The sequence below is a fragment of the Scyliorhinus torazame genome, chromosome 1 (genome assembly GCF_047496885.1).
Source record: "Scyliorhinus torazame isolate Kashiwa2021f chromosome 1, sScyTor2.1, whole genome shotgun sequence".
In the NCBI taxonomy this organism is placed as follows: Eukaryota; Metazoa; Chordata; class Chondrichthyes; order Carcharhiniformes; family Scyliorhinidae; genus Scyliorhinus; species Scyliorhinus torazame.
This window is the reverse complement of record NC_092707.1, coordinates 41231379-41256361: the sequence shown is the minus strand read 5'-3', so window position 1 is coordinate 41256361 and position 24983 is coordinate 41231379. Positions and strand designations below refer to the sequence as shown.

At 50.4% G+C, this 24983-nt stretch overlaps 1 protein-coding gene across 2 annotated transcripts in view; it reads right to left on the bottom strand.

Moving 5' to 3' along the window:
• LOC140399709 (uncharacterized) overlaps positions 1 to 19911 on the bottom strand; it is a 31965-nt gene extending 12054 nt beyond the window's left edge. The window contains exons 1-4 of one of the 2 annotated variants that reach the window (XR_011937893.1): positions 19540 to 19911; positions 16240 to 16350; positions 14723 to 14878; positions 11485 to 11621 (exon numbers count right to left, since the gene is read on the bottom strand). Coding sequence is in view for 1 of the 2 variants with exons in the window: in XM_072489254.1 (XP_072345355.1) it covers positions 11485 to 11621; positions 14723 to 14878; positions 16240 to 16350; positions 19540 to 19863 (728 nt within the window). In the remaining variant the exon portion in view is untranslated. The remainder of the gene's footprint in view (positions 1 to 11484; positions 11622 to 14722; positions 14879 to 16239; positions 16351 to 19539) is intronic. The other variant, XM_072489254.1, reaches the window with a different exon arrangement.
• Between the last annotated feature and the right edge of the window lie 5072 nt (positions 19912 to 24983).

Sequence of the window (24983 nt, the reverse complement as noted above, 5' to 3'; positions counted from 1 at the left end):
GCCTCTTTCCAGTCCTTGATTTGGAGCGGTCCAGTGCTGGATCCAACACTGTATTGAAGTCCCCTCCCATTATCAGGCCTCCTTTCTCCAGGTCTGGAATGCACCCCAGCATGCGCTTCATGAATCCTGCAACATCCCAGTTCGGGGCGTATACGTTTACCAACACCACCCACGTCCATTGCAGCCTACCGCTCACCATTACATATCGCCTTCCATTGTCCACCTCAATAGTCTTGGCCTCAAATGACACCCGCTTTCCCACTAATATTGCCACCCCTCTATTCTTCGCGTCCAGTCCCGAGTGGAATACCTGTCCTACCCATCCCTTTCTTAACCTGACCTGGTCCGCCACCTTCAGGTGAGTCTCTTGGAGCATGACCACGTCCGCCTTCAGTCCCTTTAGGTGCGCAAACACTCAAGCCCTCTTCACCAGCCCATTCAGCCCCCTCACATTCCGCGTTATCACCCCCCCCCTCACATTCCGCGTTATCACCCCCCCCCCTCACATTCTGCGTTATCACCCCCCCGCCCCCCCCCCCCGCCCCCGCCCCCCCCCCCGCCCCCCCCCCCCGCCCCCCGCCCCCCCCCCCCGCCCCCCCCCGCCCCCCCCGCCCCCCCCCCCCCCGCCCCCCCCCCCCCCCGCCCCCCCCCCCCCCCGCCCCCCCCCCCCCCCCCCCCCGCCCCCCCCCCCCCCCGCCGCCCCCCCCCCCCGCCCCCCCCCCCCCCGCCGCCCCCGCCCGCCCCCCCCCCCCGCCCCCCCCCCCCCCCGCCGCCCCCGCCCGCCCCCCCCCCCCGCCCCCCGCCGCCCCCGCCCGCCCCCCCCCCCCCGCCCCCCGCCCCCCCGCCCCCCCCCCCGCCCCCCCCCCCCGCCGCCCCCCCCCCCCCGCCCCCCCCCCCCCCCCCGCCCCCCCCCCCCCCCGCCCCCGCCGCCCCCCCCCCCCCCGCCCCCCCCCCCCCCCCGCCGCCCCCCCCCCCCCCCGCCCCCCCCCCCGCCCCCCCCCCCCCCGCCCCCCCCCCCCCGCCCCCCCCATCTAGCTTTTTTGCCCCCCCCATGTCACTCCTGTAAGTCAGCTGACACCTGCTGACCCCGGCTTCCCCCACCGTCCCATTGACCACCCCGTGTGGGAGTCTCCCAATCCATATGCATTCCTTTGTTCCCCTTCCCGCCTTTCTTCCCGCGCGCGGGAGAAACCCCGCGCTTTCCAAAGCTCGCTCCGCCCCCTCTGACGCAGCTCCTGTCGCGGCCTTGTCTCTCTCCCCCAACCCATATAATATTTCCTGCGCGTGATTGACCCCCTGTATACAACAACCATCACACATCAAACCTCAAACATCCCCCCCACCCTCACAAACCCTCAGAGTCCAACTTTTCGGTTTGTCTTAAGGTCCACGCCTCTTCAGGCGTTTTGAAGTAATAGTGTTGGCCCTTGTATGTGACCCACAAGTCGCGCTGGCTGCGGCATTTGGCCCGGTTGAAACCCGCCCTCCACTTTGCCACCTCCATGCTCCAGTCCGGGTATATTCGGATCTCTGCATTGTCCCACTTACTGCTCCACTCCTTCTTGGCCCATTTCAGGACCAACTCTCTGTCCGTGAACCGGTGAAACCTCACCACCATCGCCCTTGGCGGCTCATTTGCCTGGGGCTTCCGCGCCAGCACCCGATGTGCCCCGTCCAACTCCAGCGGCCTCGAAGGGGCCTTCGTGCCCATCATCGCCTCCAGCATCGTGCTCGCGTATGCCCCGGCATCAGCCCCCTCCACTCCTTCAGGGAGACCCAAGATCCGCAGATTCTTTCTCCTCGACCTGTTCTCCAGGTCTTCGAGTCTTCCCGCCCACCTCTTGTGTAGCGCCTCGTGCTGCTTCACTCTCACCGCCAGGCCCAAGAGCTCGTCCTCGTTCTGGCTGACTCTTTTCTCTACCTCCTGGATCTTAACCTCGTGGGTCTTCTGGGTGATCCCAAGTCCTTCAATTGCCGAAAGCATAGGCGCCAGCATCTCCTTGCGCTGCTCTTCGAAGCAGCGCTTGATGAACTCCTGCAGCTCCCCTTTGTCCCTGGCCGCCGCCATTTTGTTTTTTTTACCTCGCTTCTCCCGTTGCTCCAGTGCCGCTCCTTTGGCCGTTGCACTTCGGGTCTGTTTCATAGGCGTTGGAGGGGGACCTCTCTCTTCCCTTCCCCACGGGTTTTTGTCAAAAAAAGTTCAGTTGGGGCTCCTCTAGCGAGCCCGAAAGTCCGTGGTAGCGGGAGCTGCCGAATCGTGCGGCTTAGCTCCGCATCGCCGCACCCGGAAGTCAGATTTGCCAAAGTTAATGGAGTCACAACTGAAAAGTTAAGAATGATCAGAATCAGGAAATTTGGAATGAAAATTACTGAAGGCTGCTCAGTGTTTGATATTTAAAATGGGGCGCGATTCAACGGGAAAAGTCTTGTGTCATTTCGGACGCAGTAGGTTTCCCTATGATAGGGGATTTCAAAGTCCCCCCCCCAAAGGTTGGTGAAGACCTGGTGCTGGAAGAAGATATGCCTGGAGGAGGGTGGATGGGGGGGAAGAGTCCTTCAGGCCGAGCGGCAGCGGCGCCACCCTGGACCGGACCTCCCCCAGTAGTTGGAGGTGAGGGAGGAGGAGCATCATGGGAAAGAAGGGTGGAACACTGGAAAGGATAACTTTCGAAGGTGGCCTCCAGAGGTCCACTGCCAAGTAGGTCCTGCTCACCAGGAGCCTGTTTTCCAGGGCGAGGTAGACCGCTTACTCAAATTTCAGGAAAAATACGGCTTTGCCATACAATTTTGAAGCGGCCATAATGGCCGAGGGGCTGACGACCCCAGCTATTGCGCATGCGCACAATACGATTGTCATGGTGTAGTGGATGTAGCACTTTACCCTGAGCTTTTATGCAAGAAATCAAAAAAGGGGACGGGGCTGCGGGAACAGAGGGCCCCGTCACCAGCGCAATGGTTTTGGCGTCAATTTGGGCAGTGTTACACCCATCCCGATAGGATGTATCAGTATGGTTGACGACAGGGGGAGAGAGCGAGGTGTCAGTGGCATTCTCCCCTATAGTGGTAGGCATGATGGGTGAGAGAGGGCGAGAGAGACATAATCACTGAAGGAGGAGAGGGAAGGGAGGCACAGGAGGGTGGAGCACAAGAGGACGGGTCGATGCCCCAAGTTCAGTTGAGAGGAGAGTAAGGGACTGACCTTCCAAAAGGTCTTCCGTTCTGTGATTGGTGGGAGGACAGGGTCTTCAGCCCGTGAGGGGTCCAGCAATACAGTCCATGAAAGATAGCTCCTCCAACTCCTATCCCTGTCTCTGCACAACAACCACTCTTTTGGTGGGTGGGAGGACAGGACCTTCAGCCCAAGGGGGGCCCAGCAAAAGAGTCACACAAATAACATGTGTCTCACGCCCAGCCATCTCAGCACAATTGGCAGATGTAAATATCCAAGGCATTAACCTTCCTCTCCTTCTAGATGTTGTAACAGACTCCTGCTTCTCCCTCTGTCGTTGGCTGGGAAGACTCCAGGCCTCAGGCCCTGGGCCCCTGTAGTTGATCAAGTAGCAAGCAGAAAACAGTCCAGCCCCTCTCTCGTCCCCCTGTTTCAGGTATGCAGGCAGGCAGTTTTATAACTTGTCCCAGACTCAAGCCCAGGCCAAGGTCTTACCTGCAGAATTGCCTCTTCCGCTCTCTTTCCTGCAGCTCCCTGCAGTAAATTCCTCAGCAATGGAAATTGGAAATTTGCTCTGGCCCAGAGCAAGGAGAGAGAAAGAACTCCCTTTCTCCTTCTTCAACCCAGGCAGCAGGTCTTCTCTTAGTCCCTTCCTGTCTTTCTTCGAGACAAAGGAAAAGAGCAGCGCACAAAACACAAAACAGGTCTGGCAGTCTCCAGGCAGTAGCAGCCACAAACAGCAGCAGCAAACACTACCTGCAGCACCACTTGAGGAAAAGGTACAGTGCCATACACACAAGCACCTTTTTGCCACAGAATATTGGTACAAACATAAATCTATAACAGTTCATTTAAAAAAAGAAAACCAAATAAACAGTCAACAGCTCATTTAGATCAAGCCACGCCTCTCTCCCTCCTGCAGCTTCTGGCAGTAGACTCCTCAGCAAGGGAAAAATCACACCGACACAGAGCACCCCTTCCCCAGCGCTGGCAGGTCATCCTATCCTCCTGTTCCTTACTTCAGACCACAAAAGCAAAGGGGCGGCAGCAGACAAACACACAGCCTCCTGAGAGCTGCAGCTCATTCAGATCAAACCGCCTCTCTCTCTCTCTCTCTCTCTTTCCCCCCCCCCGCCCCCCCCCCCCCCCCCCCGCCCCACCACAGCTTCCAGCAGTAGACTCTCTACAGTGGAAAGTTATACTAATGCAGACAAGCCTGAAGAGAGGAAATGTACCCCTTCCCCAGTGTTGGCAGCAGGTCATGTTATATCCTCCCTTTCTCTATTCCAGGCCACAGAAGCAAAAGAGGCAGCAGCAAACAAACACACGACCTTCAGGCATTTGCAGCTACCAGCAAATACATCCTGCAGCACCACTTGAGAATATTTTATTAGGCACGGTAGCAATGGGGGGGAGGCAGCACGGTAGCACAGTGATTAGCACTGTTGCTTCACAGCACCAGGGTCCCAGGTTTGATTCCCGCCTGGGAAACACGGTGGCACAGTGGGTTAGCCCTGCAGCCTCACGGCGCCGAGGTCGCAGGTTCGATCCCGGCTCTGGGTCACTGTCCGTGTGGAGTTTGCACATTCTCCCTGTGTTTGCATGGGTTTTCGCCCCCATGACCCAAAGATGTGCAGGTTAGGTGAATTGGCCACACTAAATTGCCCCTGAATTGGAAAAAGTGAATTGCGTACACTAAATTAAAAAAAAAATTTGATTCCCAGCTTGGGTCACTGTGCAGAGTCTGCACGTTCTCCCCATGACTTCATGAGTTTCCTCCGGGTGCTCCGTTTTCCTCCCACAAGTCCTGAAAGATGTGGTTAGGTAACCTGGACATTCTGAATTCTCCCTCCAGGAGTGTGGCGACTAGAGGATTTTCACAGTAACTTCATTGCACTAAGCCTACTTGTGGCAATAATAAAGATTATTATTAAACCATCAACAATACAATAAAGTCACCAGCAATCTGCAGAAGCATTTCTTCAACACCTTCATCAAAGTGCTTGATCAATCCACCTCTCTCTTCCTGTCTCCCAGCTCCCAGCAGTAGACTCTCAACACTGGAAAGTCACACTGAGACAGAGCATGCCAAAAGAGAGGAAGAGTACCCCTCCTGCTTCGACAGCGCTGGTAGCAGGTCACCATAAATCCTCCTTTTCCTCGCTCCAGGTCACAGAAGCAAAAGAGGTGGTAGCAAACAAACTCGCAGCCTCCAGGAAGCTGCATTCGGATCAGCCCGCCTCTCTCCCACCCCCCGCCCCCCCGCCCAGCACCCGGCAGCAGAATCTCAACAGTGGAAAGTCTCACCGAAAAGTCACACCAGTGGCTTTAAAGATGGCTTGACGGCCTCACAGAATCTTGCAAATCTTGATTTTGGCTTTTCCCGCTGTTTAATTGGTGCACCAAGATCCACACCGGGCGCAATGTGGTGGTTAAATCGTGCCCAACATTTCAAATCCAATATGAATCTCTTTGAAACCCCAAAGAGTTTATACATAAATGGCGAAGGAGCAATAAAGTACTTTTGTTAAGTCCTCCACACTGTCAGATGGTAAAGATATTATTCACTGTTGCAAATATGTGATTTCATAATTTATGTTTTGAAAATAAGTTTTAGTTTAGGAATTTAATTTTAAATGTACATAAATTTAATGACTTGGTTGAGAAACTGGTAAACAGACCCAGGGAGGTTCAAAGAGTAAACATGTGGAGACTTCCGGTGGCGGCCATGGGGTGAATGGGCACATATTTGGTGGCTCCCGCTCATGGTGGTCTTTTTGTGGCCTTTGCGCCAGTTTGTAGGAGGAATTTTGGAGGAAAAAGGCGTAGAAATGAGAGCAGAAGAGAGTGACCCCTAGTTAATGGAACGGCGGACCAGAAGTGCCCGGAGAAAAGCAAACCAGTTGGCTGAGTCGGGTGAGGAGCTGGCAACGCATTCGGAGATGACGGATGGGCAGGGCAGGGTCCGGCCCAGTGGTCGATGGAGCAGTTGGTAAGCTTCTTGAACGACAAGTTCACCCAGCAGCGGAAGAAAGTTTGGAGGACCTGGCCCGGGTGGTGGACTCAATCAAGGCGGTGGTTGAAGAGACTGGCAGTCCAGCGACAGGCGATCCAGGAGTTGGAGGAGCTGGCGGGGGAGCATGAAGAACAGTCCACCTCAATGGCAGCAGAGATGGGACTGATGCGAGACCAGCAGAAGTGACCGCTGGAGAAAGTGGAGGACCTGGAGAACCCTTCTCGTAGGCAGAACATTCGGATTGTGGGTCTGCCAGAAGGGAGCGAAGGAACGGATGCTGGTGTGTACGTCGGGAAGGTGCTGGAGAAACTGTATGGGGACGGTGAGTTTGATTGGCCGTTGGAGGTCGTTCAGGCGCTGTTGCGCAAGGTCCAGTGGGGGCGAGCCGCTGAGGGCGATGGTGGTACGGTTGCATCGGTTCCTGGATAAGGAACGTATCATGAGATGGGCCAGGCAGACGCGGCGACAATGGGTGACTTTGGGGGCCGGGAGTTGTACTTCGGCTCGGCGGAGGAGGCAGTGGACTTCATGAAAGCGAATGGACTGGCAGGAGAAAGAGGACCTTGAACTTTGATGGAGGAGAAGTGGAGTGCATGTACTGTACTTTGAAAAACTTTGGGTTTTTGGTGTTCGGGTTTCTTTTGTTTTTCTGTTTCTTTTGGGGTTAGGCTGGTTTACAGGTCTTTGATAAGGAAGAGGGGTGGGTCTCTGTGTTCTGACCTTGGGAGGGATTGTTTGTTTGCTTTTACTTCTTGCCTTTGTTTAAAAACATTTTTTTTTTTTTTTTTTTTTAAAGAGTACCCAATTCATTTTTTCCAATTTAGGGGCAATTTAGTGTGGCCAATCCACCTACCCTGCACATCTTTGGGTTGTGGGGGCGAAACCCACGTAAACACAGGGAGAATGTGCAAACTCAACACGGACAGTGACCCAGGGCCGGGATCAAACCTGGGACCTCGGCGCCGTGAGGCAGAAGTGCTAACCCACTGCGCCACCGAGCTGCCCTTTCTTGCCTTTGTTTTGACTGTTTGCACTAAGAGCTGGGGGAGGGAAATCAGTGAGGTGTAGGATGCTAGGCACCATGGGCGGGCTAGTTCACGGAAGCGAAGGGGGGGTGAACTGACGATCTATGGGGGTGGGGGGGATTATACAGCTGACGGGTAGGGGACTTTCAAAGTGGAGGGTTGTTGACGAGGGTGGGCCAGGGGAGATGCAGGACAGGGGTCGAAGACTGGCCTAGGAGAGGCTATGGTTGATCAGCAGAGGGGGTGCCCCCGACCAGGCTGGTCACGTGGAACGTTCGGGGACAATGGGCCAGTCATAAGGGCCCATGTGTTTGCGCACTTTAGGCAACTGAAGTGCCCCGCAATAGAGGTTGGATGTGGGGCTGCTAGCGGAGGAGGAGGTGTGTGAGCGGGTGAGAGAGGCCATTCGGGGATACATAAGGATCAATGATACAGGTGAGGTTTCGGCAGGGGTGGTTTGGGAGGCACTGAAGGCAGTTATCAGGGGAGAATTCATCTCAGTTCAGGCCCATAGGAGAAGGTTGAGCGTGAGGAGCTAGACAAACTGGTAGGCAAAGTTTTACAGGTGGACAGGAGGTATGCGGGGTCTCCGGGTGACGGGAATTTGAAGGAGCGTCAGAGACTGCAGCTAGACTTTGGGCTCCTGTCCACAGCTAAGGTGGTGGGACAGCGGAGGAGGGGCTGGTTTGGCACAGTGGTCTAAACAGCTGGCTTGTAATGCAGAACAATGGCAGCAGCGCGGGTTCAATTCCCGTACCCGCCTCCACGAACAGGCACCGTAATGTGGCGATTAGGGGCTTTTCACAGTAACTTCATTGAAGCCTACTTGCGACAATAAGCGATTATTATTATTATTAAGGGGGGCGGTCTATGAATATGGGGAAAAAGCTGGCAGGATGCTGGCGCATCAGCTGAGGAAACAGGAGGCGGCGAGCGAGATAGGGAAAGTGAGGGATACAGGGGAGAAGATGGTTCAGGACCCGGCGGGGGTGAATGATGTGTTTCGGGAGTTCTATAGTAAATTGTATAAATCGGAACCCTCAGCCGGGGAGGAGGGGATGAAGCGATTTCTGGGGGGGGGGGGGCTGGAGTTCCCGAGGATAGATGAGAAGTGGTGGAGGATCTGGGAGCCCCAATTGGGCTTGGGGAGGTTATCAACGGTTTGGGGGCGATGCAATCGGGTAAGGCCCGGGACCTGACGGATACCCGGTGGAGTTCTATAAAAAGCTTTCCGGGCTGATGGGGCCGCTTTCGGTAAAGGCTTTTAATGAATCAAAGGAGATGGGAGTGCTCCCCCCGACGTTATCGCAGGCATCGAACTCCCTTATTTTGAAACGAGATAAAGATCCGGAGAGCTGTGGTTCGCATAGGCCACTCTCCCTGTTGAAAGTAGATGCAAAATTGCTGGCAAAGATCTTGGCCACAAGGATAGAGGACTGTGTTCCGGAAGTAATAGGGGAGGACCTGACGGGGTTTGTTAAGGGACGACACGTGGCGTCCAACATTAGGCGACTCCTTAATGTAATAATGATGCTTGCGGAGGTACGTGAGGTCGAGATGGTGGTGGCCATGGACGTAGAAAAGGCCTTTGATCAGTTGGAGTGGAAATATTTGTGGGAGGTCCTGGGAAGGTTTGAGTTCGGGCAGAGATTTGTGGATTGGGTCCGGTTACTATATCAGGCACCAGTGACGAATGCAAAGGTCAACCAGGTTCGATCAGAGTATTTTGTTTGTGCAGGGGGACGAGACAGGGACGTCCACTCTCCCACTAATGTTTGCCCTGGCCATAGAGCCTTTGGTAATGGCGCTGTGAGCATCAAACATTTGGCAGGGGATAGTGAGGGGGTGGTGGAACATAGGGTCTCGCTCCATGCAAACAATTTGCTCCTCTACATAATGGGCCCATTGGGGGGATTGCAGGAATTATGGGGATATTGGAGGAACTTGGCCGGTTCTCAGTTTACAAATTGAATATGGGCAAGAGTGAGGTTTTTGCAATCCAGGCACGGGGGCAGGAGAGCAGACTGAGAGAGATGCCGTTCAAGGTTGTGGGAGGGAGTTTTAGGTACCTGGGGATTCAAGGGGCACGGGACTGGGGTCAGCTTCATAAATTAAATTTGGGCAAGTTGATAGAACAGATGAAAGGGGACTTCCGAAGGTGGGACGTGCTCCCGCTGACTTTGGCAGAGAGGGTACAGACTGTGAAAATGACAGTCCTCCCGAGATTGCTGTTCCGTTTTTCGGTGTCTCCCAATTTTCATCCCTAAGGCATTTTTTAGGAAGATGAATGCGGCAATCGCGGGTTTTATTTGGGCCGGGAAAGCCCTGCATGTGAAGAAGGTCCTACTTGGGCGGGGGCGTGGGGAGGGAGGGTTGGCCCTTCCGAACTTTATTAATTATTACTGGGCGGCTAATATATTGATGGTTAGGAAGTGGGTAGTGGGGGAGGGGGAGGTGTGGGAGTGGGTAGAGGAGGCATCTTGCAAGGGCACAAGTTAGAAGGCTTTGTTAATGATACCTCTGCCGTTCTCGCCGGCTCGGTACTCCTCAAGCCCAGTGGTAATGGCAGCCCTAAGAGTGTGGGAGTAATGGAGGCAGCGTATGAGACTGGAGGGGACGTTGGTGTGGTCACTGATCTGTGATAATCACCGGTTCGCTCCGGGGGGGTTGGGCAGGGGCTTTAGGAGGTGGCAGCGGACAGGGATAGAGAGATTTGGAGATCTTTTCATTGAGGAGAGTTTCCCGAACTTAGGAGGAGCGAGAGGAGGAGTTGTTGCCAGGGGGGAATGGGTTCCGGTACTTACAAGAGCGGGATTTTGTCTGGAAGCAGGTTCCGGGCTTCCCTCGCCTCCCACTAAGGGGGTTAAAGGATAAGGTAATGTCAAAAACAGGGGTCGGGGAAGGGAGGGTCTCGGAAATATGTAAGGAACTGATCGAGTGGGAAGGGGTTCGAATAGGGGAGGCGAAGAGGAAATGGGAGGAAGAGCTGGGACCGGAGTTGGGAGCAGGATTATGGGAGGAGGCCCTGAGGAGAGTCAATGCATCCTTGTCGTGTGCCAGGCTTAGCCTGATCCAATTCAAGGTGGTTCCCAGGGCTCATATGACTGTGGCCCGGATGAGCAGGTTTTTTTGACGAGGTGGAAGACAGGTGTGGGCGTGTGGGGAAATCCTGCGAACCATGTGCATATGTTTTGGGTGTGTCCGAGGTCGAGGGGATTTTGGCATGGATTTTCAGATGTCATGTCAGAGGTCCTGGAAGGGAGGGTGATTCCGAGTCCAGAGGTGGCAATATTTGGAGTGTCGGAAGATCCGGGAGCCCAGGGGGGGGGTGGGGGGGAAGAGAGGCCGACTTTTTGGCCTTTGCCTCCCTGGTAGCCCTGAGATGGATTCTGTTGGAATGGAGGGACTCAGAGCCTCCAAAGTCGGGTGTTTGGGTCAGTGACACGGCAGGGTTCTTAGGTTAGAGAAAATTAAGTTCGCCTTAAGGGGTTCACTACAGGGGTTCGCTCGGAGGTGGCAGCGTTCATCAACTTCTTTAAGGAAAATTGACCGTCGGTGGGGGGAGGGGAGGCATGGCAGTGACGAATAAGGGTAGAAAATCTAATGAATGGAGAACTGTGGTATGGAGTAGGTACATGGACCATGATAGTTCTGGTCTATGCTTGGGGGGAGATGGTTATATTATTGTGGAGTTTTTGTGTGTTGGATCTCTTTGTTTAAAATGTTAAAATTATAAATGCCTTAATAAAATATTTTCTAAAAAAAAGTAAACGTGTGTATTTAATAAGGTCAGATGACCCACCTCTGAGCTTTTGGTAGAGATCTACAGTTATTTCATGAAGAGATTTAAATTACTCATTTTGTTCCTAGGTCCAAGAAACTAAAATCACCCTTGTAAAGAGAATAGGGGCGTGGGACTCTTGGTGGAACTAGCAAGTCTGGAAAGAATGCCAGTAACTCGATTAGAGATATAAATTAATCCTGTGGGTCCAGGGTTGTTTTGATGGCAAAAGGTAATTTATTTACATTTGTGTTGGGAGCCTCCCAAGTACGCCACATCGCCATGAAAATGGGCTGTGGGGTCTAGGGATGTTCCTTTGTTTTATCTGTGTGCGTTTTCTCACAGAAAACAATCAGTTCAGCTTGGGAGCAGGCAGAAATAAAGAGACTGGCAAGAGCTATAAAGTAGCTGTGGGATACACTGGGTTTTAAAGAAAATACGGCAAGCATTAGGATAAACTAATAGCATTTACCACACAAGCCTAGTGTCTTACCACTGAATTGCCCACTGGATAAGCCTCTGTCGATGGACCTCTTCTAAGAAGGCGCCAGGACTATTCTCCAGTGAGTGATGAGAGTCCCAATAACTGCACACTTTTGTGTTCTGCAGTGCGGGATGATCACTATATAACTGCAAAAGAGAGAGCAACTCTGGATCAGTCATGTTCCCAAACCTTATTACTTTTCAACTTTCTGTCCGAATTCCCCGATTTCAGTGTTACCCAGTTCACCAGGTTTCTCTTTATGCCCTAAACTAAATTATCCATCTCTGCTCAACAACCTCCACCTCCAACCCACCCACCACCTCACCCAACTATCTGCAACCTCATTCCCAACCTCATTCAGTCTTTTCCCCTGGGAGTAATACTGTACAATTTCAGATTCCCAGCTGTAATGATAGGACTGCAGGTGTCACTATCATTGCAAGTTGAAATTTGGATTTGTTGCTCTTTTATATCACTTCACAAACCAAGGCAGGACACCTCACACCCTGATGAAAAAATAGCATAAGCAATGAGATCAAGAATTCAAATATCAAAGAGATCGCAAATCCACCAGAGTTCACCAGGGATTGTTTTGGTCCCTAAATCTGCCAGAGGTAACAAGTGAAGGCATTAACCTCCACATCAACTACAAGGTTCATCAGTTTGGACATTTGGTGTTTCTCATTCCCCTCAACTCAGGAAGGGCACTGTAACCCTTGAGCTAAGTGCTGAGAAGGATTCAGTCATAGCCTCTAGTAAAACCAAGGAGCAACCGTACAAACTAAGGAAGCAGGGGCGGGTTGTACACTTGGAAATGTTATTTTTCTCAGAGACTGACTCATGGGTGAAAATGGGTCCCAGAAATGGTGGTGAAGACTTTTTTTTAAACGTCTTAAGGAGAGAATGAGATGAAAGAATGTGGATGCAGTGGTTAAGTCCCAAACTAGATGTACGAGAGCCCTAGCAGTAAAGCACAAGGACCCCTGCCTACCTGGGACAGAGCACAAGACCTCAATATCGGGCACTCTCATCCAGTATATCATTGGAACATTTTGAGAAGACAATTTCCACACGTTGAGACTAGAGTTTGAAACTGAGTCAGACACTAACCCATTGGATATGTCAGCTAACCCTGATGCAGTATCAGTGACTCCTGTGTCATAGAGTCACAGAGGTTTACTGCATGGAAACAGGCCATCGTCCAGCTGGTACATGCCACCCCCGTTTCTATCACTAAGCTAGTCCCACTTGCCTGCATTTGGCCCCCATATCCCTCTATACCCACCCTGCCCATATAACTGTCTAACTGCTTTTTAAAAGGCAAAATCGTACCCGGCTCTACCACTGCCTCTGGCAGCCCGTTGCAGATGCTCCCCACCCTCTATGTGAAGAAATTTCCCCTCTGGTCTCTTTTATATCTCTCTCCTCTCATCTTAAACCTATGCCCTCTAGTTCTAGACTCCTCTACCTTTGGGGGGGGGGGGGAGAATTTTTCATAGGATTTACAGTGCAGAAGGAGGCCATTCGGCCCATCGAGTCTGCACCGGCTCTTGGTCGACTATCTACCTTATCGATGCTCCTCATTATTTTATAGACCTTTGTAGATCACCCCTAACCCTCCTATGCTCCAGGGAAAAAGGTTCCTGCCTATCCAACCTCTCTTTATAACTCAAGACCATCAAGTCCTGGTAGCATCCTTGTAAATCTCTTCTGCACTCTTTGTAGTTTAACAATATCCTTCCTATAATAGGGTGACCAGAACTGAACACAGTATTCCATGTGGGGTCTTACCAATGTCTTGTACAACTTCAACAAGATGTCCCAACTCCTGTATTCAATATGCTGACCAATAAAACCTAGCATGCTGAATGTCTTCTTCACCACCCTGTCCACCTGCGACTCCACCTTCAAGGCGCTATGAACCTGTATTCCTAGATCTCTTTGTTCTGTAACTGTCCCCAACTCCCTACCATTAACTGAATAGGTCCTGCCCTGATTTGATCTACCAAAATGCATCACCTCACATTTATTCAAATTAAACTCCATCTGCCATTCATCGGCCCACTGGCCCAATTGGTCAAGATCCTGTAGCAATCTTATATAACCTTCTTCACTATCCACTATGCCACCAATCTTGGTCATCTGCAAACTTACTAATCATGCCTCCTACATTCTCATCCAAATGATTTATATATATCACAAATAACAGTGGACCCAGCACCGATTCATGAGGCACACCACTGGTCACAGGCCTCCAGTTTGAATAACAACACTCCACAACCACCCTTTGGCTTCGGTCGCCAAGCCAATTTTGTATCCAACTGACTACCTCGCCCTGGATTCCATGAGATTTAACCTTCTGCAACAACCTACCATGCGGTACCTTGTCAAAGGCCTTGCTAAAGTCCATGTAAACAACGTCGACTGCACTGCCCTCATCTGCCTTCTTGGTTACCCCTTCAAAAAACTCAATCAAATTCATGAGACATGACTTTCCCCTTACAAAGCCACACTGACTTTCCCTAATTAGCCTTTGCCTGGCTAAATGCCTATAGATCCTGACCCTCAGAATACCTTCTAACAACTTACTCACTACAGAAGTAAGACTCACCAGTCGGTAGCTCCCGGGCTTATCCCTACAGCCCTTCTTAAACAAGGACACAACATTTGCTACCCTCCAATCTTTAATCCTGTTGTTGTCGATGATTTCAGTATCTCAACTAGGGGGCCGGCAATTTCCTCCCTAGCTTCCTACAACATCCTGGGATACATTTCATCAGGTCCAGGGAATTTGTCTATCATGATGTGCTTTAATACCTCCAGCACCTCCTTCTCTGTAATATGTACACTCCTCAAGACATCACTTTTTATTTCCCCAATTTCCCTAACATTCGTGCCTTTCTCAACAGTAAATACTGACAATAAATATTCATTTAGGACCACTCCCATCCCTTGTGGATCCGCACATACATGACCTTGTTTATCCTTAAGTGGCCCTACCTTCTCCCTAGTCACTCTTTTGCTCTTTATGTATCTGGAAAAGCTCTTTGGATTCTCCTTTGCCTTAACTGCTAAGACAATTTCATGTCCCCTTTTTGCCCTCCTGATTTCTCTCTTAACTCAACTCCGACAAGCCCTATACTTGTCAAGGGATCCACTTACACAATATGCCCACTACATATTGTATAATTATCTATTCACTCATGAAGTAGCAAAGAGGTTTTTAAAAAACTACTTATTGACTGACCCGAGTTAGGAATGGCACCGTAAATTCTCTCTGTGCAACCCATTCTTCAGCTCCATCCGTTATTATGAGGGGCAGATTCTGACGCAGGTAATTCTGGAGAACATCTTTTGGATCCACTCTGTGCAGAGATTCCACTTTTGGGTATCTTTGGCACACCTAAACAAACAGATATACAAATACAAGATTTTAAAAAACTATTGTGTCAACTTAAAGCAGCAGCAGGGCAAGTAATTTGCCATGATAAAAACAAACTTTTGTATACAATAGTTTTTCTTCAAAATCCATACAAAAGCACCAACTCTCACTACAGTATGGTTTGAAGATGGTAGGCATCCTTTAAGTAGTCGTTATCTGTGCACAAAAAGAGTGAGTAGAGATAAACTACTCAATTGTGGTGCACAGAATATTTCCAGAGCCTAATGTCCAGACATATATATCTCCCAGTGCAAGCTCATCAGGAGTTAGAACACAATTGATTCCCCACCCCACCCACCTTGTGTGCACAGGGAGGTGAATTATAGAGTCCTAACTGCCCCCACTAATTGCAATGAGCTAACTCAGAAAAGACTGGGCAACATTTTGGGCTGTACCATACATTTGTATAATGCACATTCAAGTCTCTGGGCCTTCATGAAAATTATGTTCTTCAAAAATTATTAAAACTTTACCACAAATAAATCAAAATTATGATTTGCATTTTGCTACACTGTTGAGTTCATTACAAATAGAAAACAAGCTTAGATCAAAAGAGCTTTGTGTTTCTTAATTTCAACTTGCACATTGTGTTTTCATCAACAAAGTTCACTTCCATTATGGGTGATGTGAAGATGCCGGCGTTGGACTGGGGTGGGCACAGTAAGAAGTCTTACAACACCAGGTTAAAGTCCAACAGGTTTATTTGGAAATTAATGAAAAGCACACAACCCCAATATATTAAGTTACAATTTGGCCCATCTGAAATCTGCATCGTGATGTTGAAGATTAAAAACAAAAAATGTTGGAAACGTCCATCTTGCCATAAAGTATCTGTTTTTATTTCAGATTTTCAGCATTAGCAGTAATTTGCTATTGTTGATAATAGTGATGTCTGAGATTGCTTGCATTCAGGACAGCGAGTCGAATTTAACTGCTTTGGGTAAGTTGCTCAGTGACCCAATTGATGGATATAATTGCTGGGCAAAGGAGTCACTAGCTTTCGGAGAGCAGCTCCTTCATCAAGTGACTCACCTGATGAAGGAGCTACGCTCTAAAGGCTGGTGACTCCAAACAAAGCTATTGGGCTTTAATCTGGTGTTGTAAGACTCTATTATGTCTGTCAGACAGTCCGTTTGGTAGATACAATTTAAGAAATGAGGGGTAACTCCTAACCCAGTCCTTTGATAACTTAATCCCAGCCTCAAGGGAGAACCTGAGCATCAGCGTCATTTGAGGTATGAATGTATTGAATGCTCTGAAGTGGAGGTTCCCACTCCAGCTTTATAATCTTAGAAACACTTGTCACACTGTTCTGAACTCACACTGATGCAGTCTGCAAGCTGCAAAGACTCCAGGCCACTCTCAAAGTAATAAGGGTTCCTGATCAGGCAGTCACTGTTGGAGTACAATGTCCAGTCCCAGTAAGGCAGCAACTGAAGACAAAAGGAAATATGTTACCATTAGAAAATCTACATTATTATAACTTACCTCCAACTAAGAGTTTCACGTCTCAGATTAGGTGAATAGGATTCCCTGTAAAAACAGGGACCTAGGTCTGGTGTGGAAAACACAAAACTGGAGCTGTGACTGCCCTTGACCTGGAGCCAGGATCCCTGACACCATCATGTGCCTTGGACCTTGGCTATGATCCCAACACAACCATTTTGGGGTCATGATCCTGAATACCATAAATTGTGCAGGCACGGAGCCAGGACCCCAAGGTCCGATTCACTGATACCAGAACAAGCCTTAGCTTGGAACCAAGATTTTAGTATTAAACTACAGTTGAAATCCCCAATACAGCATGAACAGGGTCAGGATCCCCTATCAGTATAGTGTGATCCAGAATCCCTGTTTTAACACTGGGCGAGACGTCTGGCTGAAAGCCCTGTTGCCAGCACCAACTTGAGCCTCAAACCCGAACAACAGAAAATGCGCAGTTTGTAACGGAGCTCCGGGTTTATAGTTTTCCCCCCCCCCCCCCGCCTTTCTTTAGAAGCCGACCAATATTTCCTCCAATTCTTGAAGAGTAATTTTAAAATATTCTTCATTAAACTACAGGCATACAGCCCAATATATTAAGTTATAATTTGGCCCATCTGAAATCTGCTTCGTGATGTTGAAGATTAAAAACAGAAAATGTTGGAAACGTCCATCTGGCCATAAAGTATCTGTTTCTATTTCAGATTTTCAGCATTAGCAGTAATTTGCTATTGTTGATAATAGTGATGTCTGAGATTGCTTGCATTCAGGACAGTGAGTCCAATTTAACTGCTTTGGGTAAGTTGCTAAGTGACCCAATGCCTTGACTGATTTATGGATATAATTGCTGGGCAAAGTATATCCTGAATCGAGTACAGTAGCAACACAACTAATATGTGAAAATCATACGCACTGCATGGGCCAAACCCCAATCTGGATCTATTTGTCTAACAGATCACCTAACAGGATAGGATATACATCCCCAAAACCAAGCAAGGAAACCTTTTAATTGAATTTTACTTTTTCCCAATTAAGGGGCAATTTAGCTTGGCCAATCCACCTACCCAACACATTTTCGGGCTGTGGGGGTGAGACCCATGTAGACACAGGGAGAATGTGCAAACTCCACACGGACAGTGGCCCCGGGGATCGAACCTGGGACCTCGGCGCCATGAGGCAGCAGTGCTAACTACTGCTAAAGATGGATGTGGACATTACCATGATGAACTCCATCAATGATGTCCTAGGACTGAGATTAGCCACCAACAACAACCATCTTTCTCTGTGCTAGGTTAGACTCCAATCAATGTGGGTTTTCTATGATTACCGCTGACTTCACTTTTGCCAGGGCTCCTTGATGCCACACTCGATCAAATGCTGCCTTGATGTCGGGCAGCCGCTCTCACTGAGAGTAGTTCAGCTCTTTTGTCCATGTTTGAACCAAGGCTCTAGTAAGGTGGCCCCGGTGAAACCTAGTGAGCAGGTTATTGCTGTGTAAGTGCTGCTTGATAACACCGTCGACACCTTCCATCACTTTGCTGATGATCAAGATTAGGGCACTGATTGGCTGGATTGGATTGGGTCTGCTTTTTGTGAACAGGACAAACCTGTGCAATCTACCACAATGTCAGGTAGATGCCAGTGTTGCAGCTGTACTGGAACATCTTAGCGAGGGGCATGGCTAGTTCTGGAGTCCAAGTTAATTGCGGATCCTGGAATCTGAAACAAAAACAAAACATTGGACAATTTCAGTAGGTCTGACAACATCTGTGACGAGAAAAGGGAGCTATTGTTTCAAGTCTGGATGACTCTTTGAGACTTGAAAAGTTAGCTCCATTTTCTCTCCACAGATGCTGTCAGACCTGCTGAGATTGTCCCGTATTTTCTGTTTTTGTTTCTGGAGTACAAGTCTTCAGTACTATTGCCAGCATACTGTCAAGACCTCACAACCTTCACAGTATCAAGATCTGGACTTGGGTATACAGGGGCACCATTTCTAACAGTGCAGGTGACGTGAAATTCAGAACTGTAGTAAAAATGAGAATGATATTAGCACATCTCAGCATGACTGAAGTGATTCTCACATAGATAAATGGTAAGTGAAGTAAGGTAGTGCTGATTGCACACATTGACTGTGAGAGTCGTGCCCTTCCTTGCGTCCAAAGTATATTTATTTTTTTACCATTTGAAGTTCATGATAATTCGATATGATTAAACATTTTCTGTAACTTGTTCTGAAATATTCAGCATGTATTAAATGTATTTAAACATATTCATGGGTCATGGTTAGTGAACAAGCCCGATTTCAATCTTGTGGCCACTGAGATGAAGGAGGGCCATTATGCGGCCCACTCACTAGCCAAGGTTGCTCATCACTGGTGTAATTTGTGAGGCAGAATGAGATGAGGCAGTGATACAATCATTTCAAAGGTGGTTCACGAGCAGAGACCTGGGGGTGGGTGTACGTACACAAATATAAAGATGGAAGGACAGGTTGGGAAGGCTGCTTAAAAAAAAGGCATGTGGTTTGTTTGACTTTACCAACAAGGGCACGGAACACAAAAGCGTATGCACAATCGCTCTAAAACACTGGTTAGGCCTCAGCTGGAGTTTAGGAAAGATGTGGCATTTAATTCAGAACCGAGCAGAATACTCCATCTTGAAAAATGTATTTTGTAAAGCCCCCCTCACTTCAAACTGAGCCCCAAACCAAATGGGTGCTGGTCAGGCAATGGCCACGTGGATCCCAAGCTCACATCTCAAAATTAAAAATGAACACATTGCTGAAGTTCCAGAAGTTGTTCAGCGGCCATCACCCAGCAGGAGGGGGAAGGGGAGGAAACTGCAGAAAGTAGGAGTGCTTTCCCCTGAGAGGAATCAACTGTCCCCAAGTGTCCAGTACAGGGGGGAGGGGGGAACAGGATCCAGTGGATCAAAGAACAGTACAGTCCAGGAACAGGCCCTTCAGCCCTCCAAGCCTGTACTGGACCATTTGCTGTCAGTTTAGGGCGGCTTGCTGCTACTCTTTGGCCATTTGGGTCCTTCTGTTGAACATTTCTCACAATGCCGTGCGCCCACTGGGACACGGAAGTGTTTTGAGGGCCGGTTTGTGAAGGGGGTGGAGGTAGTTACACACCGACCTGAATGAGCAGAGCCCGGCCACAGTAACTCAGCATTCTGGAGCCGGGGCGGCTGCACAGCAGGAGGCAGCCGAGCAGGAGGAGGAGGCCGGCGGCGGCGCAGGCCGCCCTGGTGCCGCGGCGGCCAGCTGCAGCCCAGGTGCGAGTGGCCGGAGAGCCGCAGCGGAGCAGTGGTTCCATCACCCGGCAGCAGCCGTCGGAGCCGGCGGCGGGCAGGAGGCGGCGGCGGAACAGCCTCTCGAACTCGCCGTCGAAATGGGAGAGCTTCCTGGAGAAGGGCAGAGAGCGCAGCCCCGAGCAGCTCCTTCCCCGGCGAACCACCATCTCTGCCTCTCCCACCCCCGCTCCGTGCCAAGGCCGCGGGCGTCGCTTCAAAGCGGCGGCGGGAGACACCCCGCAGTCCAAACAATGTGCAGGCGGGAGAAGGCAAATTACTGTTATTACAAATGATAATTATAATAACCTGCATTTATATAACGCCTTTAAAATATTCAGAGCTATGGAGTTCAGGATTTCTTTTAATAGAATCCCTACAGTGCAGAAGGAGTCCATTCGGCCCATTGGCTCTGCACCGACCCTCTGAAACAGCACCCTACCTAGGCCCAGTCACCCGCCGTTCTATCCCTGTCACCCCACCTCACCTGCACATCTTTGGACACTGAGGGGAAATTTTAGCGTGGCCAATTCACCTAGCCTGCACATCTTTGGACTGTGGGAGGAAACCTATGCAGACATGGGGAGAAAGTGAAAACTCCACAGTCACCCAAGGCCAGAATTGAACCTGGCTCCCTGATGCTGTGAGGCAGCAGTGCTAACCACTGTGCCGCCCTTATTATAAAAGATCAGTCAAGATCTCATTGCGTGGTGGAGCAGATGGCCTACCTCTCTACTCCTATGGATGCAATCTTCCCAAAAGGGAGCGTGTTTAGCCACGTATTTCCTGGCACTTGCAATATTGAGAAACACGTGGCCATTCAACGCGACTCGCTTTGAATAAGGGGTCTAAATGGTGAACACGCGGACACATCACAACATAGTCCCGTTTTTTACAACGGGGAGCTCTGCTCACCCGAACTCCCCGTTGTAGCGAGAGATCGTAAATGGCGTCCCGATCTCCAAGACGCACAAAAAATCCCTGACCTCCCCCCTGCCCAAACGCAACATGGGAGGCTCCCCAGCTGCACTCTCACAACCCCAACACCCACGGCAGGAAACCCCTATCACGTGCATGCAAAAAATGCCAGCCTGGCACCAGCACTGCCAGTGCACCAGCCTGACACAAGGACATGCAGCTGGGAGCCTCTGATCCCCGAGGAGACCCCCATGAGTGCATTGCCAGTACCAAACGGCACTCATCCGAGGTGAAGGGATTGAATCCCAAAGCCTCAGGTACCTTGGAAATCTGCACATTCAGAGTAAGGCTTACTGCCTCGCTCTAATATGCAGATTTGCTCAAACGTGATCTTGTCCATTGTGGGCGGGATTCCCCTAGCAACGTCTCGCAAGATTGCTTTGGATCTCGTAAGACGTTGCTGTAGTGATCTCTATATGTGCATGTACACAAGGGGTTCATGCGTAATCAGTAGCACCACATGATCACTAGAGAGCCGGACCAACAGGGGTATAAAAGGCAGCCACATTGGGTCTCTCTCTCTCTCTTGGGTGCACTGTGACCAAAGCAATAGCAGACTAGTTCAGATGGCTCGTGCAGTTACGTATAGTTACCGTAGTTAGATCTTGTTAACCTTACCACTAGTATCAAAGTTAAAGTAAAGAACTCATGCAATTATTGTTGTAGTTACTCAATAAACCTTTTGTTACTACTGGACGAGTTTGAATCTTCTTCATCGAGATTCAGAAGATCTCATCACTAACCACGGTTTGAGTAGCACATGTTACCTACCACACAGGTAACAAAACATGGTACCAGGTGAGTGGCTTTAACAGAACTAGTTAGATTAGGTTAGAGAAAAAGGGAAGACTGGACATTCGACTGTAGAAGACTTTGCAGCAAATGGATCCTCGACGACTACCTATAGGACTCTTGGACCTCTAGGGCAGCTGGAAACAACCGGTAATTTAAGTTATGACTGGAAAAGATTTGAACAGATATTCCAAATATTTATTGCAGCTAATGATTTAAGCACGGTCTCTGACGCAACAAAAATAGCACTACTACTCTCAATAGGAGGTCATGAAGCTAGAGAAATTTATGATTGCTTTAATTACTTAGGTGAAGACAACACCAAAATAGAAGTAATACTCACAAACTTTGATGAACACTAAAAGTCAGTCTGGTGAGATGCTGGAAAGATTTAACAATTATCATAAATGCCAGAGAAACGGAGGGCCCATCACTGATTTTATTACAAATCTCAAGTTAATACCACAAGGCTGTGATTATGCTGATTTCAGAGACACTGTGATAATGAATCAATTCATTTCTGGACTATCTGATAAAAATGTGAGGGAAAAACTGTCACAAAATAAGTATCGAACTCTAGAAATCGCTATACAAGCATGCCTTGCTTATGAACAAAAAATCAATACTTTGAGTCTACAAACACAGAATCATTATCGAGAAAACAAAATCGGTAAAAATGGCATGAACACTCACCACAAGGCAGACGCAGGATCTCACTCGACGCAACAGCACTTTTTGATTGGCAGCCATCTTGAGCGAGAGCGTTCCAGCCAGTACGCACATGCGCACTTCTCAAAAAGGAGGAAAACGGCAAACTACACTTGCGGGCATGCGCATGCGCAGTTGCGGAAAGCGCACAGTAAAGAAAACTCGAAATAACTCAAGAGGAGCACCAAGAGATCACAGATGATCCAAGTGAACCAGAAATGACTAGAAGAGGAGCACCAAGAGTCCAGAGAGACCACGTCAATAGAAATCTTGAAGATTTTGACTCCAGAAGAGGAGCACCAAGAGATCACAGATGATTCAAATGAACCAGAAATGACTCTAGAAGCGGAGTACCAAGGAAGCAAAGAAGAGGAATCAAATCCACCACAAATGACTGATGTCACCAACATCAATGCAACATCAGATCATTCTCACAATTCTCAAGAAGAAACACTCAATGTAACAGATACCATAAAGGACACTGACACCAATAACTGTGACAATGACTCACATCATCCACACGGAACACTCATTGAGCGCAACAGGAACAACAAAAACCACAAGAAGCACAGCAGAAACGAACAAGAGCAACAACGAAAACAACATGCAGCGCAACAATAGCAACAACAAGAAGCACTGCAGTAACAAGAACAACGACAGCAACATCAAAAACTACAAGAAGCATAAAAAAAACCCAGAAACAACAAGAACTCTCCCTCCCCCCCTCCCCTCTTCTCCCCCCCTCCCCTCTTCTCCCCCCCTCCCCTCTTCTCCCCCCCTCCCCTCCCTCCCCTCTTCTCCCCCCTCCCCTCTTCTCCCCCCCTCCCCTATTCTCCCCCCTCCCCTATTCTCCCCCCCTCCCCTCCCCTCTTCTCCCCCTCCCCTCTTCTCCCCCCTCCCCTCTTCTCCCCCCTCCCCTCTTCTCCCCCCTCCCCTCTTCTCCCCCCCTCCCCTCTTCTCCCCCCCTCCCCTCTTCTCCCCCCCTCCCCTCTTCTCCCCCCTTCTCCCCCCTTCTCCCCCTCCCCTCTTCTCCCCCCCTCCCCTCTTCTCCCCCCTCCCCTCTTCTCCCCCCTCCTCTCTTCTCCCCCCTCCTCTCCCCCCCCCTTCCCCTCTTCTTCCCCCCTCCCCTCTTCTTCCCCCCTCCCCTCTTCTTCCCCCCCTCCCCTCTTCTTCCCCCCCTCCCCTCTTCTTCCCCCCCTCCCCTCTTCTTCCCCCCCTCTTCTCCCCCCCCTCTTCTCCCCCCTCCCCTCTTCTTCCCCCCCTCTTCTCCCCCCTCCCCTCTTCTTCCCCCCCTCCCCTCTTCTTCCCCCCCTCCCCTCTTCTTCCCCCCCTCCCCTCTTCTTCCCCCCCTCCCCTCTTCTTCCCCCCCTCCCCTCTTCTTCCCCCCCTCCCCTCTTCTTCCCCCCCTCCCCTCTTCTTCCCCCCCTCTTCTCCCCCCTCTTCTTCCCCCCCTCCCCTCTTCTTCCCCCCTCTCCCCTCTTCTTCCCCCCTCTCCCCTCTTCTTCCCCCCTCTCCCCTCTTCTTCCCCCCTCTCCCCTCTTCTTCCCCCCTCTCCCCTCTTCTTCCCCCCTCTCCCCTCTTCTTCCCCCCTCTCCCCTCTTCTTCCCCCCCTCCCCTCTTCTTCCCCCTCCCCTCTTCTTCCCCCCCTCTTCTCCCCCCCTCCCCTCTTCTTCCCCCCCTCCCCTCTTCTTCCCCCCCCTCTTCTTCCCCCCCCCCTTCTTCCCCCCCTCCCCTCTTCTTCCTTCCCCTCTTCTTCCCCCCCTCCCCTCTTCTTCCCCCCCTCCCCTCTTCTTCCCCCCCCACCCCCCCCCCCCATGGTGGAGAGAAAAGTATCTCAAACTGATATTATTTGTGCGGACAAAGTCCAATCACTTGGAACCAGGTACAGGGTCCGCCCTGAAAGGCGGGAAGCCCCTGGGGACTATAGAGTCCAAGTTCAAATCGACCCTTCTGCCACCCTTCCACACCCTTCTGCGAGCCTTCTGCGCTCTTCAACAGCCGCTCAAATTGTAAGTCTTACTTCAACACTCGCTACGAGATAGGCGCTCCTAGCTATCAATCTGTACCAGCTTCGAATCCCGCAGGCTCAGAATCTGAACAAAAGGCCATTCGTTTCCCTGACCTGTTGGGCCATTTCCAAGTTAAGTATTGGCCTGTTCGTTGTAGGAAGTAGCTTAGACGTAGAATTTATGCATAAGTATTGATTACTGTATATAATAAATGTGCGTTGATTTAACTTTTACTAAGCGGTGTGTTGGATTATTGATCATTACTCGGACTTGAACCATGTGGCGGTATCAGAAAGATACCTGGCGACTCAAGAGCAAAGGTGATAGAACAGAGCAATTAAACTAAGGCTAAAGTTAGCAACAACAGCTTCTAGCTCCCTCAATCCTGCAAACCGACCCCGAAGAAACAAATCTTTTAGCGTCTTAATCCCCTTCTCTTCCCATTTCCGAAAACTGCCATCTCACCTCCCTGGCTCAAATCTGTGGTTCCCCCAAATCGGCATTTCCCTTGACCCTAAACCCAACCCGATGTGTTGGCGAAACTGCCTCCAGATTTTCAATTAAGTTATTATTACCGGACTCCCTGAATATTTTCCCGGAGCTATCGGGGGCGGCGCTGCTGCGAGTGCCTTCAGCCCCGACCCCCTGCACAAACTCTCCTCCATTCGGACCAACTGAGAATCCACCCCTCTGACCCAGCTCCGCACCTTCTCCACATTCGCCGCCCAGTAGTAGTACAACAGGTTCGGGAGACCCAAACCCCCTGCCTACCTTCCCCTCTGTAGCAGCACCTTTCTCACTCT